The 14,249-nt window shown below is 40.1% G+C and overlaps 1 protein-coding gene across 1 annotated transcript in view; it reads right to left on the reverse strand.

Annotated features, from left to right (window-relative positions):
• Window positions 1-14,249, reverse strand: part of LOC139752777 (protein turtle homolog B-like) — a 637,105-nt gene that overhangs the window by 81,509 nt on the left and 541,347 nt on the right. Inside the window, 2 exon segments of the mRNA XM_071668690.1 lie at window positions 9,066-9,225; window positions 11,298-11,428. Of these exon segments, the coding sequence (XP_071524791.1) occupies window positions 9,066-9,225; window positions 11,298-11,428 (291 nt within the window).

Here is a 14,249-nt window from a genome sequence, read left to right on the forward strand (position 1 = left end):
CTTGTGTTCTATGTCCTCGCTCTTTCTGAGCAGTACTTGAAGTACTTCATAACCCGTGAAGTTCATCGAACTTCCGTTATTTGAACAGGGACGAGGGGTTATGGGAGCGCGTGACCTTTTAGAGGGCAGGTTTTTAAGGCCGGACAGTGATGTCTGAGTGGTCGAACCCGTCTTGCTCAGTGAGTAAAGGGAGCTGTGGAGATTTCCCCGTACGGCCTAATAACACCGATACGGGGTTAACGGCAGATGGAGGCGGTGTGTGTGTGTGTGTGTGAGAGAGAGAGAGAGAGAGAGAGAGAGAGAGAGAGAGAGAGAGAGAGAGAGAGAGAGAGAGAGAGAGAGAGCCTCAAATCATGCTGACCTGCGCATCGGTTCTCCACAATAGCAGCTTTACGTAAATCATCTTGGCATCTTGAGGATTCGGAGGACAAGCCTTTGCGTTACTGATGGGGGCAAAAAGTCTTCACGCGGGTCAAAGAACAACGTCTTTAACATGAGTGAGGGAGCTGGTCTTTGCATGCCTCGGGGGAAATAGTCTTTATGTGCCTCCGAGGACGAGTCTTTACGTAAAGTACCACAGGAAACAGAGCCTTTATGTTGTCCAGGAAATATATCTTTATGTGCCTCAGGAAATGTGCTTTTACGTAAGCCTTTGATGATGAATCTTGAATCTATGCCAACGAGATTGTGTGTTATAATTGGATTTACATTTTCTCGCGCGGTGATAGAAAAAAAAAGGCATCCCCCTTATTTCCTTCTCTTTGTGCTAGTTTGTACGCTACTGTTGAATGACTTCGCTCGTCACTAACATATTAATTAACGCGTCTCTTTACCACTACAAAAGACAGTGTAACGTTGCCTGTGCCTTGTTACAGAGCTGTAGCAACGGGAAGACTTTCTTTGTAACACCTTTTTTCTGAAACTGAACTCGTTTTGAAGTTTGTTCGTAACACGCTCTTGGCTTACGTCAGTGACTGTGTGCTGTTAAACATGCCTCGCGTCTGGCATGAGGTGTGCATGAACAAAAATACACAGCCTTAGCTGGCTCGAGGCAACGTCTTGATCAACAAGCAAAAACAAATCAGAAACTAAAGTATCCTAACAAGCAGTTCGTGTCTGAGGATGGATGCCTAGCTCCACAACATTTCAGTATGAAGGACTCCTTTATACTCTTAGTTTATTGGAGATTAACATAATCTGTCCTCTTCACTAATGTTAGATCATATCATTTCCCATCTGTTTCAAATGTAGTTTTATTTGCACAATGTGAAAGGGTAATTCCTTTTTGTGTGTGTGTGTGTTCATTTTGAAATCCATCGCAGCCATACGTTAAGATAATTCATCTGTCAGGTGTACACTGGAAGGGATTTCAATTAACTTATCAATCCGTCTATATCCCTTGGAGGTATAGATTTAAAGTACCTATGAACTTCTATATAACTGGGCAACTTCCTTATCAATCCGTCTATATCCCTAAGAGGTATAGATCTAAAGTAACTATGAACTTCTATATAACTAGGCAACTTCCTTATCAATCCGTCTATATCCCTAAGAGGTATAGATCTAAAGTAACTATGAACTTCTATATAACTAGGTAACTTCCGATTTCTTAAAAGACTGGCAAAGCTCATTAAGTTTGCTAAGAAAACCCCACCAATCCACAGATTTCTACTTGAGTACTCTTTTGATTGGGGAAAATCTCTCCCTTTTTCTTTCCTTTTTTTTTTTTTTTCAGAGTTCAGCTATACATATACCTTCAGTTTGCCTTCGCTGAGAAATACAGAATCAATGGTTGCTAAGGAATACACTTCTGCACAACTGAGGGGGAATCAAATACAATCAAGTTATAGATGAAAAAAAAAGAAAGATGAAGATATATACGTCAGTAGAGAGATATCATGACATATACAAAGTGAAGGATAGATAGACATATTGGATACAACCCTGCTTAGGTGGGTAGATAATCCGGTAGAAAAAGATGGAAGAGAGTCGAGCATCTACCAACCTAAGAGCATTCATGAGTCCACGAGAGAGATAGAGTGAGATAGATAGATAGATAAAGATAGATAGACAGATAGATAGATATAGATAGAGCATTCATGAGTCTACGAGAGAGATAGAGATAGATAGACAGATAGAGATAGACAGACAGATAGATGGATATAGATAGAACATTCATGAGTCTACGAGAGATAGAGAGATAGACAGATAGATAGACAGATATAGATAGAGCATTCATGAGTCCACGAGAGATAGATAAAGATAGATAGATAGATATATAGATAGATAGATAGATAGATAGATATAGATAGATAGAGAGAGAGAGAAGAGAGAGAGAGAGAGAGAGAGAGAGAGAGAGAGAGAGAGAGAGAGAGAGAGAGAGAGAGAGAGAGAGAGAGAGAGAGAGAGAGAGAGAGAAACTTCGCAATATCCGGCTGGGGGGTTGGGGGAAACTTGTGAGAATAAACTCTTCGGCCACAGCCTCTACAGACAAATATATATTCCTTCCCTTTATTATCATATTCACGCCTCGGCAGAACTCCTCACCACGCCAGGCTACACATATCCCAGGGTCTCCAGAGGCTGATGCTGTCACGAGTGTATTGAGGCCAAATATTTACTTGTGGATTATAAGGAGGAGAATAGTGCAGAAGGAGGAGGAGAAGGAGGAGGAGGAGGAGGAGATGTATTTTGGGAGTACTGCTTAATCAAGGAGGTAAAGTTGCGTAGCTAGACTCACCAGTGACCCGGGAAGCTATAGACGATCGTTCCAGCCGAAGCAAATCGCATTTACAGGTTAGGAATAGAGTTGCATTTGTTTCTCAACGCTCATACGCACATCCGGGAGAGCATTCCCGGGATCTCTAATCGCTTCTGATTACCCCCGTGGACACTGTCCTAGCCATTATGTTATTATGAGTAAAATACGAGTCATTAGGTAATTATATATACATCACAGATACGTATAAGGCAATTACCAAGAGCTGGATTATTTTTTCAAGCAAAATTTCGAGCCTGTAATTTTTATAAGCTAAAGACTATTTAATGGGAATGAATGGTATAAGATAGAGATGCGAAACACACATTCACAAACGGCAATCAACACACACACAACACACATTTTATATACATTATATATATATATATATATATATATATATATATATATATATATATATATATATATATATATATATATATACATATATATATATATGAAAGAAATCATGCAGTGTTCTGGTAAATGTATGAGTAATAAGTGTAAATGAAGCGTTTGATGGTTGTTTTCTCTTCTTATTAAAGTCATATCGACAGAGAATGTGCGAAAATCTTTATGTATACAGAAAACAGACCTCTGTTAACTTAAGGGCACAACCGTAGAATTACAGGAAGAATCTAAAGCCTTATTCATTCACATATTTTTGCTTTTCACATACATGAACGTGAAGCTTAACATATCTTCTCTGGAGTGATCATAGTCTACCAGAATCAACAACATGATCACTTGCTCTCTTTTTGTATCACAATACAGCTATATTATGTAAATCCTTGAACGCAGTAAATGCACAGAATATATATATATATATATATATATATATATATATATATATATATATATATATATATATATATATATATATATATATATATATATATATATATATATATATATATATATATATATTTCTTTCCTGCACTATTCCTAAGCAGCAATGGAAACTCTATAATGTGGGTTACTTTTCTATGTGTGTCTATAGTAATTCTTCGAAGAGAGGGCTCAATACCGTCCACATATATAAGTATAAGCTAAACACAGCCAAGGTCGTAGATGGAGTGAGAGAAGTACAAAAGGTTCCTCTGGGGTGGCTCAGAGAGAGAGAGAGAGAGAGAGAGAGAGAGAGAGAGAGAGAGAGAGAGAGAGAGAGAGAGAGAGAGAGAGAGAACTTTCGCCCTGAGACGTTCTTTTGTCTAAATCTTTTTTTTTTCCATAACTTTGTTTATTAGTTTGTTTTTCGTCACCGGTGTTTGTGGAGAACTTTCTCACCTCGCCATCCCTAAACTCAAGGCGTCGCCGCCAAAGTGATGGAGACGGTGGAAGTTCCCGAACTAGCTGCTATACCTTTTTGGGCCCTGAATCTACCTATCCCAGTCCTCTCATCTGAAGGTAAATCTATATAAAAAGAAAAAGGGCGAGAAAGAGAAACCTTATCATCGAGGAAAAAGTCTGACGTCAGCAAAAGAAGCAATAAAAGACGGGGAAAGAAACAGGAAAAATGACGTAAAACTATTATTATTCAGACAAGAGAGAACAAGTGGTCTTGCCTGGGCCCTGTTTCCATGGAACTCCTGACCGAGATAATCAAATTTGTCACTATTTGCCTCACTGGAGAGATACCGGAATCAGCCAGTCTGCTCTTTCTCAGTGCCGCTCTTTTGCGCAATCAAGAAAAACGACGGGAAGGAATTAGATCCGGTGCCGTGAGCAATATCCTCCGCTGCCTCGTCGCAAGGAGCGTCTGTCAGATGGTGGTCAGTCTAGATGCGACCGACAGTGTTGAATCCTAACTGGATTGGTTTTTGTATTCCTTTTGGGGGAGGTTCTGTGAGGGAGCTGATCAGGCAGTAGTATGTGCACTGTCGTAATAAATTCGACGACGAAGATGTTATGGTAAAGCTTCAGTCTCATGAGAATTGACCCTGTGATCATATCTGACCAACCAAGAGTTACTCGTACCCTTCCCTGCCCTGGGTCATGTGTTGCTGTGGATGCACTTCGCTCCCTCTGTATGAAGATGACCACCTCATCTGAGGATGAGTTTCGCCTCTTCTGTATGAGGATAACCTCACCTTATCCTCTATTACGTAGCTACCAATGGGTCATTCACAGACTGTACAAACGAGCTTAAAGTCTGGTATTATGAATATAGGATCAGATGCCTCATCACTTATAAAAATGCTTCTCCTTTTCTCATTTACCGGTGTCCTGCTTACTGAATAACGCAAGAACAATGAGTCCACTCTCAGAAGAGTCCCTAAGCCTTTTATTAGGCAAACTCTAAATAGAAGCAATCCATGCAATAGGTTAATATCTGTATGGATTATCTAATTGTTCTACTTGCTCTCCTGTTCTCCTGCTTCTTTTCTTCCAGCAAGAAAAGTGACTATCAAGTAGGATTCCGACTTCAATCACAGGAACAAGGACAGGGCTATCTGGCATTTTACATCAGCACCAACACCCTAGGAGCTCATTTTAAAACGAGGAGGTTGGGAGAGTTTCGTAACTAAAAATTTCGCCTCTGAGGACTTCGAGCGAGCGACCCTCACCCTCATACATGACTCGTCTCCTGTCAGACGGCATCCCCGGTGATGGTGATCCTCTAACGGTGGGTCTAATCTCCACATCCCAGCACCTGGCTCAACCTGCCGATCCTCTGCATTGTAACTACTCTCCGCCCCGCCGCCCCTGTCAGCAACACACACTGTTATCATAACGGCGGAATATGCTCGACTCGGTACTATTAGACCTTTAGCTGGTCTAATGGGTCGCTCAACCTACTATAAATCATGATACGAAGCGACGCCACAGAGACGGAAAGGCCTGCAGAAACAAGAACGCATCGTTCTCAAACCAGGATCTGCGGCATAGCACATGTCACCATCCACACCCGGCAGGGTGGCACGTAGTCGATACGAGGGAGCGAGCTGGGAATCAACGCCCCTGGCCGATTAAAGCTTCGATGGGATCCCGGGAATGGGTGTGGACCCAACTTAAATCACCGATACCCCTTCCCTCCTACCCCACCTCCTCTTTCCCCCCCACACTAGGCTCAGAAACTCGGCCAATGAGAAGCAAAAAAAAAAAAAAAAAAAAAAGAATACGAAGAAATATCGCTTTTAAATTCCACACTAAGTTCGGCAACATATTCGCAGAAACCACCAAAGACGCCAGCAGTAGTGGCCTCCCGCCTTCTGCAGCGCCTGAACATTACGATCCAGAGTGGCAATGTTGCCTGCATAATTAATTCATGGCCCGCAAGGCAGAAGTTGGATGAACTATGACCTCTGAATTAATTTTTGTTCCAAAGTTCTTTCATTGGTTCTTAGCGCTTCCATTTCGAGTCATTTCAAATGTAAAATTCTCGGCATGTAAGACACGAAAATATTCACGCGGGTGGATTTTTTGTTGTCCTTCTTGACACTCACCAAGGAAAACTGGGAGGCCAGGTCTTAACTGACGTGAATCTATTGAGAATTAGTCTCAGGAATGAATGACTTTATGAGAAATGAGGATAATGAAGTGTAGAACGTCGGGGTAATAACAAGAATACGAAAAGCGAGATTAACGTGGCTGGCTGGTAGTACACGTGTAAAAATACGACGACTAAGGAATGTCAAAGACGCAGAGGGAAGACAATGCTCCTGGAAGATTTAAGAATACCACTTGATGGGGTGGGTCAGATAACCTGGCCTGAGACTACAAAGGGACTGTGGTCTGTCGGCGAGGTATCATGTTGCTTGGCTGCCGGATGATGAGCTGCCAATTAAGTATGTAATCTCTAATGATTTTCTTGCTGGCTAAAGCCATGGCTCCCTCGCTAACTAAATATATGGCTGCCTTACTAGCTATAGCTATGGCTCCCTTACTTTTCTAAAACTATGGCTCCCTCGCTAACTAAATATATGACTGCCTTACTAGCTATAGCTATGGCTCCCTTACCATCTAGATCAATGGCTCCCTTGCTATCTAAGCTATGGTTACCTTTCCAAACCAAAGCTATGGCTGTCTTGATAACCAAAGCTATTGCTGCCCGACTAACTAAAACTATGGCTCCCTTACTTATCCGTTCTGACGTCACTATAGTTTTCTCTCGTGTTAGCAAAACAGCTTTTCTAGATATTCTTTTCCTCCTTCACTTTGTCTTAGATGACTATTCTAACATTCCTTCACCCTATGATGCTCCTCTTCCTAACCCTATGACCCTCTCTGTAATCTCTTCTCGCATTGCCTGAGAAGCACTAATCTCTCTGTACACAAGCAAAGCTTATGGACATGGTGGAATCCACCGCCGAATGTTGAAAGTGTGTGCTTCCCAATTTTGCTTCTGTGCTTGCTCGTCTATTCCGTTTTTGTCTTAAAAACGGAAACTTTTCTTCCTTCATTAAAACATGCACTGGTACATCCCATCCCAGAGAAAGGTGACCGATCTAACCTCTCCAAATATCACCCTGTTGCTCTGACTTCTACAATATCCAAGGTCTTTTAACCCATCCTCAATTCCCACATCCTCAAACATCTTCAATCTCACAGTCTTTATTTCAGATCATCAGTGTGGCTTCCGTAAGTCAAGGCCCACTGCTCCTTTCGTATGTTACTAACGTCTACGTAATTGTCCTCGATATTTCCAAAGCTTATGGCAAGGCATGTCACCAGAGTCTCATCTCCAAGCTTTCCTCTTTTTGCTTCCCTTCCTCTCTATTCTATAGATGTTAATGGGTTATCATCTCTCCAATCCCTATCAACTGCGGTGTTCCTCAAGGGTCTGTTTTGTCTCTTACACTCTTCCTTATTCATGAGTGATTTTCTTCCTTCTACATTTGAGTGTGATTACTATCATGTGCCGACGACTTAACAGTGCAAGCCTCCTCTTTCTTCGAGTCTGTTTCATCCTCTCTCGCATACTGTGTGGCCGCTGCCAACCCTAGGATGGGCCGTTTTGATATCTGTTTCTTACCCTGCACCTTGAAGCTCTGAAATTCTCTGCTTCCTCGTGGCTTTCATAACAACTACGACCTGATCCTTTTTAAAAGGCAGGTTTTCCATTTCCTCTGAAATTCTCAGGACATTTTTTTCTCTTTTCCTATTCCTCTCTTTCATTAACCCTCTTCACATTCCAATTAAGGCCTGGCCTCAAAGTGGACTTTTGTCCGAGACTGGAGACTCCAACTTAAAAAAAAAAAAAAGTCAAAGCCAAGTCTTCTTTACTAGCTAAAGCTATGACTGCTTTACTAACTTAATCTATGGCTGCCTTACTAACTAAAACTATAGCTTTGTTGCTAATTAAAGTTATAGCTTCTTTACTACTGTAGCTACGGTTCTCTTACGAATTACAGACTTACAGCAACAGACAGTGACATTCGCACAGACACAGACACACACACAAACACATATGTAGGACGATGTGACCCTTGAGCACGAAGGTACAATCCTTTGATCAAGACGGTACGACCTTTGAGAACAAAGAGGGCACGACCCCCTTGGTTATGAAGTCTTGAACTTTGACCTGACCTTAAGATTATCAAATCCAAGATTTGTACCGTCCTGATATCAAAGAGCTACTTTGACTACGAATTACACATACGTAACCGTGATCACAGACACTTATACCATGTCAAACTATATGCTAGATACTTATGACTTATAAAGTAAGCCTCGTCTGGTCTTGGCGCTACCTCTTAGTGTGGAAAACGGCGAACAAGTGTGTGTGTGTGTGTGTGTGGAACAATTGTGAACTGTAATTCATCATATGGCAAGGTACTTATACTAAATCTTTAAAGTAGTGAGCTAGGTAAAAAGACACTTATAAATGACCCATAAAACATTTTCCCCAAGAAAATTAACTGAGAACGAAGCAACTCCTATTTTTTTTTTCCTTTTTAAATATGCAGTATTTGTGTGGCAGACGACGAGGAATTTCCTGTTGACATAAAAATCATCTGGTGATATCCAGCCTTCCCCAGACGGTCTGGGCTAACTTGTAAACAATGACCAGAAATGTCTCGAGTAAATTTAATATTTCGCGAGACAAAACACTTGGAGTTTTGGCGTCCAACTCTGTCTTCACGATAACTTTCTTCCCCTTTTTACCTGAAGCCCCACGGCTGCCGTGTGTGTGTGTGTGTGTGTGTGTGTGTGTGTGTGTGTGTGTGTGTGTGTGCGACAAACTCGACCTGTCTCTTAAGGTCGACGGTAATGACGTGTGACGAAGAGGTTGACGGTAATATCTGCTCCATGACTCAATACGGTTGACAGGCATGAGGTCAAGAGGTTGAGAGTAACAACTCACACATGACTCTGAGGTTGACAGGTTGACTCTCTCCCTCTCCCTCGAGGTTGACCGCGGCGCAGGTGTACAGTCCAGCCGCCTCCCGGGTGATCTGCTGCAGCACCAGTGTCTGGTTCTGGAGGATGACGCCCTTGGTGACGCGGTGCTCCACGGGTGACCCCTGCAGGAGGGAAGGAAAGGTTAGTGTGACGTCCCTGGTGTTCTTGCTCTCTCCCTTTATAATAAACCTGTGTTTTCCCTCCATTTTTCCTTCACACTGAACAAGTATTTTCCCTGCCTCCCCTCATCCTAGCAGTGTGCTCTCTCTGCCTCCTCTCACCCTAGCAGTGTGCTCTCCCTGCCTCCTCTCACCCTAGCAGTGTGCTCTCCCTACCTCGCGTTACCCTCACCACCATAATACTCTTCCATCTTGCCCGAGTAATTCACAAAGTGACCAACCTGCCCACCCCTAACCAACCCCACCAGCCGTCTCTGTTGTTGAACATTGATTGTAACCAAATTTTTTTTTTCCACTTCTTCGACAGTCATGACAACACCATACCCCCATCTTCTGTTGCCCTCCTCCCCTCCTCCAGTTTTTCTTGTACCTCTTTCATCTCCCTTTCTCTCGGTACCCTCCTGCTCCCCTTTGCTGTCCTCTTTCTCCCCTTTGGTATGTTTCCTCGCGTCCTTTCGGATTCTCTTACACTTCTCTCCCTCTTTGGTTTCTCTTTATCCCCTTCTATACCTTCCTTAGTCGTCTATCCCTTCTTATTCATCATAATTTCTTCTCTCCCCTTGATTTCTCAAAGTTGGTTTCTTTTCCTCCTCCCTTAGTATATATATGTCTCCCGTGGTTTCATTACCTCCCTTGGTTTCTCCTCCGCCCTTGGTTTCTCTATATCTCTCTTGGATTCTGTACATTCCTCTGTTCCTTATCTCCATCATGGGACCTTCATCAGCCTTGGTGCTCTACCGACCATAACACCCTAGCCTCCTTTAGCCTCTCTACCTTCCTTGGCGTCCACGAATACGCTATTCTCTGTTCCTCTCTGGCCTCTTCTCTTTTTAACTCTCGTGACTTCTCTCTGCCTCACCAAGTGTTCTTCCTCTCTCTCTCTCTCTCTCTCTCTCTCTCTCTCTCTCTCTCTCTCTCTCTCTCTCTCTCTCTCTCTCTCTCTCTGCTCTGCTCTGCTGTTCCGCCTCCAGTCAGAAGACGGCGCCCTGTTCTCCCGTCTCTCGCCACCGTCATCAGAGCACCTCGCCTCTGGCTCCTTACCTTGTGCCTCAACTCCCCCTGGCCACCACACCTCCCAGGCTTCATTAGTGTACTTCATATTGACCGACCTCCCCCAGCCAGCCTCCCTTGCACACTGACCCTTGGCTCACTCACTACCCCGAAGCGAGAGTCCAGCGCCTCCTGGTTTCCTGTAATTCCTCCAAAGACGCTTCCTGGGGCTCTTGCAACCTCGCCGTAGCACTATACACTCCTCCTCCTCCTCCTGTTCTTGTAGGCCCAACTAATGGAAGGTGATGATATATATATATATATATATATATATATATATATATATATATATATATATATATATATATATATATATATATATATATATATATATATATATAAAGTGCCACGATGCACTTCACTTACATCCCCTAATGCGTCGGGCCTTTCCAAGTCCACCAAAGCCAATGATCGACGTACAGGGAAACAGAAGGAAGAAATCAGGAGCGGAAAGAGACTGGAGAGAGAGAGAGAGAGAGAGAGAGAGAGAGAGAGAGAGAGAGAGAGAGAGAGAGAGAGAGAGAGAGATCGTAAAAAAAGAAAAACAAACTCTCAAGGAAAAGTTTTCTCATTAGGAAAATTTTCTTAATGAACTGGCGTTAGAAATATTATCTTCCGGGGTAAGAATATCGGGAAATAATCATTAGTTATATACCTAGACGGGGAACAAGGCTGAGTTTACAGCTGGAAACTCTATATCTTATCGGTAACTCAAGACTGAAAATCTTAAAACACAGAATAAGAAAACGTGAATATATTGATCAGAATGATATAATAAGATAGTATCTCATTAACTAAACAAGATTCGTTTTCTTTTCTTTTTCTTCTTGAAATAATATCCCAGGACAGCGTGTGTGTGTGTGTGTGTGTGTGTGTGTGTGTGTGTGTGTGTGTGTGTGTGTGTGTGTGTGTGTGTGTGTGTGCTATCCTGGGATGGTAAATATTGACGGTGGTTGAAGACTTACGTTGTGGTACCAGAAGACGCGGTGGACGACCGGGTTGGCGTTGATGTGGCACTCGAAGTAGACGTCATCGCCCTCCTTGATGTTCTCCGGCACCAGACTGCTGCCCATCTGCAGGGTCACCACGGGCTTGTCTGCAGGGGAGATGGGTAGTGAGGCTCCCCTTCACTATCTCTCTCTCTCTCTCTCTCTCTCTCTCTCTCTCTCTCTCTCTCTCTCTCTCTCTCTCTCTCTCTCCACCAACATGTAGTAGGGGGGTAGGCGTTCTTGAGCCACCTCTGCAGTAACTGTCAAGTTTCCCTCCCTGGCCCAGGTTTGCATCACACATAATCGCGGGTTGCTAGCACTCTCTCTCTCTCACTCTCTCTCTCTCTCTCTCTCTCTCTCTCTCTCTCTCTCTCTCTCTCTCTCTCTCTCTCTCCCTTACATGTAGTAGGGGGGTAGGCGTTCTTGAGTCACCTCTGCAGTAACTGTCAAGTTTCCCTCCCTGGCCCAGGTTTGCATCACTCATACTCGCGGGTTGCTAGCATACTCTCTCTCTCACTCTCTCTCTCTCTCTCTCTCTCTCTCTCTCTCTCTCTCTCTCTCTCTCTCTCTCTTTCCATCTTACACGTAACACTCGACGACCCGTTATCTCGCACGACTCGGTACTCTTTAATTCTAAATTTTCCTGCGGTGGGCACTACGCGGGAGCCCTGGGTTATGACAAAGCATCGTCGTGGGTAATCAATCATACGTACACACTTTACTGTCTGTGTCTGTCTCTTTTTATCTTTCCCTCTCACAGAATCTTTCTCTGAAATACGTCATTTCTTTCACACGAAAAGAATAGTAATACCATATCTAATTTCTTTCAAACCAAAACAACAGTAGCACCATATCGATCTCTAACCATCCCCTCCACCCCTTGTGGCAGTTGTATACCCAGGACAGCTGTGTATGCAAATCAGTCTAGAGTCTGGGCCCATGGTGGACCACGTCTCCTGCGAGATCCATCGGAATTCACTCATCTCCCGACCTCCTCACGCAACCCAGGCGTAACCTCACCCCCCGAAAGGCCAGTGCGAGATCGGATTATCGAGATGGATAACATTCCATCTAGCTCACTGATGGAAGGAAGAGTACTCCATCTAGCTTGTTGGTGGGAGGGTTAATAATAATAATGATTTCCACCCAGCCTGATAATAAGAGGCAGGTGTTATACTACACCTATCTCGCTGGAAGGACGAATACACTCCATGAAACGATGGCAAGAATAATGCTACGGCAAAGTCATATATCTATATCTATATCTATCTATCTATCTATATATATACTATATATATATATATATATATATATATATATATATATATATATATATCTATATCTATATCTATATCTATATCTATATCTATATCTATATCTATATCTATATCTATATCTATATCTATATCTATATCTATATCTATATCTATATCTATATCTATATCTATATCTATATCTATATCTATATCTATATCTATATCTATATCTATATCTATATCTATATCTATATCTATATCTATATCTATATCTATATCTATATCTATATCTATATCTATATCTATATCTATATCTATATCTATATCTATATCTATATCTATATCTATATCTATATCTATATCTATATCTATATCTATATCTATATCTATATCTATATCTATATCTATATCTATATCTATATCTATATCTATATCTATATCTATATCTATATCTATATCTATATCTATATCTATATCTATATCTATATCTATATCTATATCTATATCTATATCTATATCTATATCTATATCTATATCTATATCTATATCTATATCTATATCTATATCTATATCTATATCTATATCTATATCTATATCTATATCTATATCTATATCTATATCTATATCTATATCTATATCTATATCTATATCTATATCTATATCTATATCTATATCTATATCTATATCTATATCTATATCTATATCTATATCTATATCTATATCTATATCTATATCTATATCTATATCTATATCTATATCTATATCTATATCTATATCTATATCTATATCTATATCTATATCTATATCTATATCTATATCTATATCTATATCTATATCTATATCTATATCTATATCTATATCTATATCTATATCTATATCTATATCTATATCTATATCTATATCTATATCTATATCTATATCTATATCTATATCTATATCTATATCTATATCTATATCTATATCTATATCTATATCTATATCTATATCTATATCTATATCTATATCTATATCTATATCTATATCTATATCTATATCTATATCTATATCTATATCTATATCTATATCTATATCTATATCTATATCTATATCTATATCTATATCTATATCTATATCTATATCTATATCTATATCTATATCTATATCTATATCTATATCTATATCTATATCTATATCTATATCTATATCTATATCTATATCTATATCTATATCTATATCTATATCTATATCTATATCTATATCTATATCTATATCTATATCTATATCTATATCTATATCTATATCTATATCTATATCTATATCTATATCTATATCTATATCTATATCTATATCTATATCTATATCTATATCTATATCTATATCTATATCTATATCTATATCTATATCTATATCTATATCTATATCTATATCTATATCTATATCTATATCTATATCTATATCTATATCTATATCTATATCTATATCTATATCTATATCTATATCTATATCTATATCTATATCTATATCTATATCTATATCTATATCTATATCTATATCTATATCTATATCTATATCTATATCTATATCTATATCTATATCTATATCTATATCTATATCTATATCTATATCTATATCTATATCTATATCTATATCTATATCTATATCTATATCTATATCTATATCTATATCTATATCT

Source organism: Panulirus ornatus, chromosome 13, assembly GCF_036320965.1.
Source record: "Panulirus ornatus isolate Po-2019 chromosome 13, ASM3632096v1, whole genome shotgun sequence".
Classification (NCBI taxonomy): domain Eukaryota; kingdom Metazoa; phylum Arthropoda; class Malacostraca; order Decapoda; family Palinuridae; genus Panulirus; species Panulirus ornatus.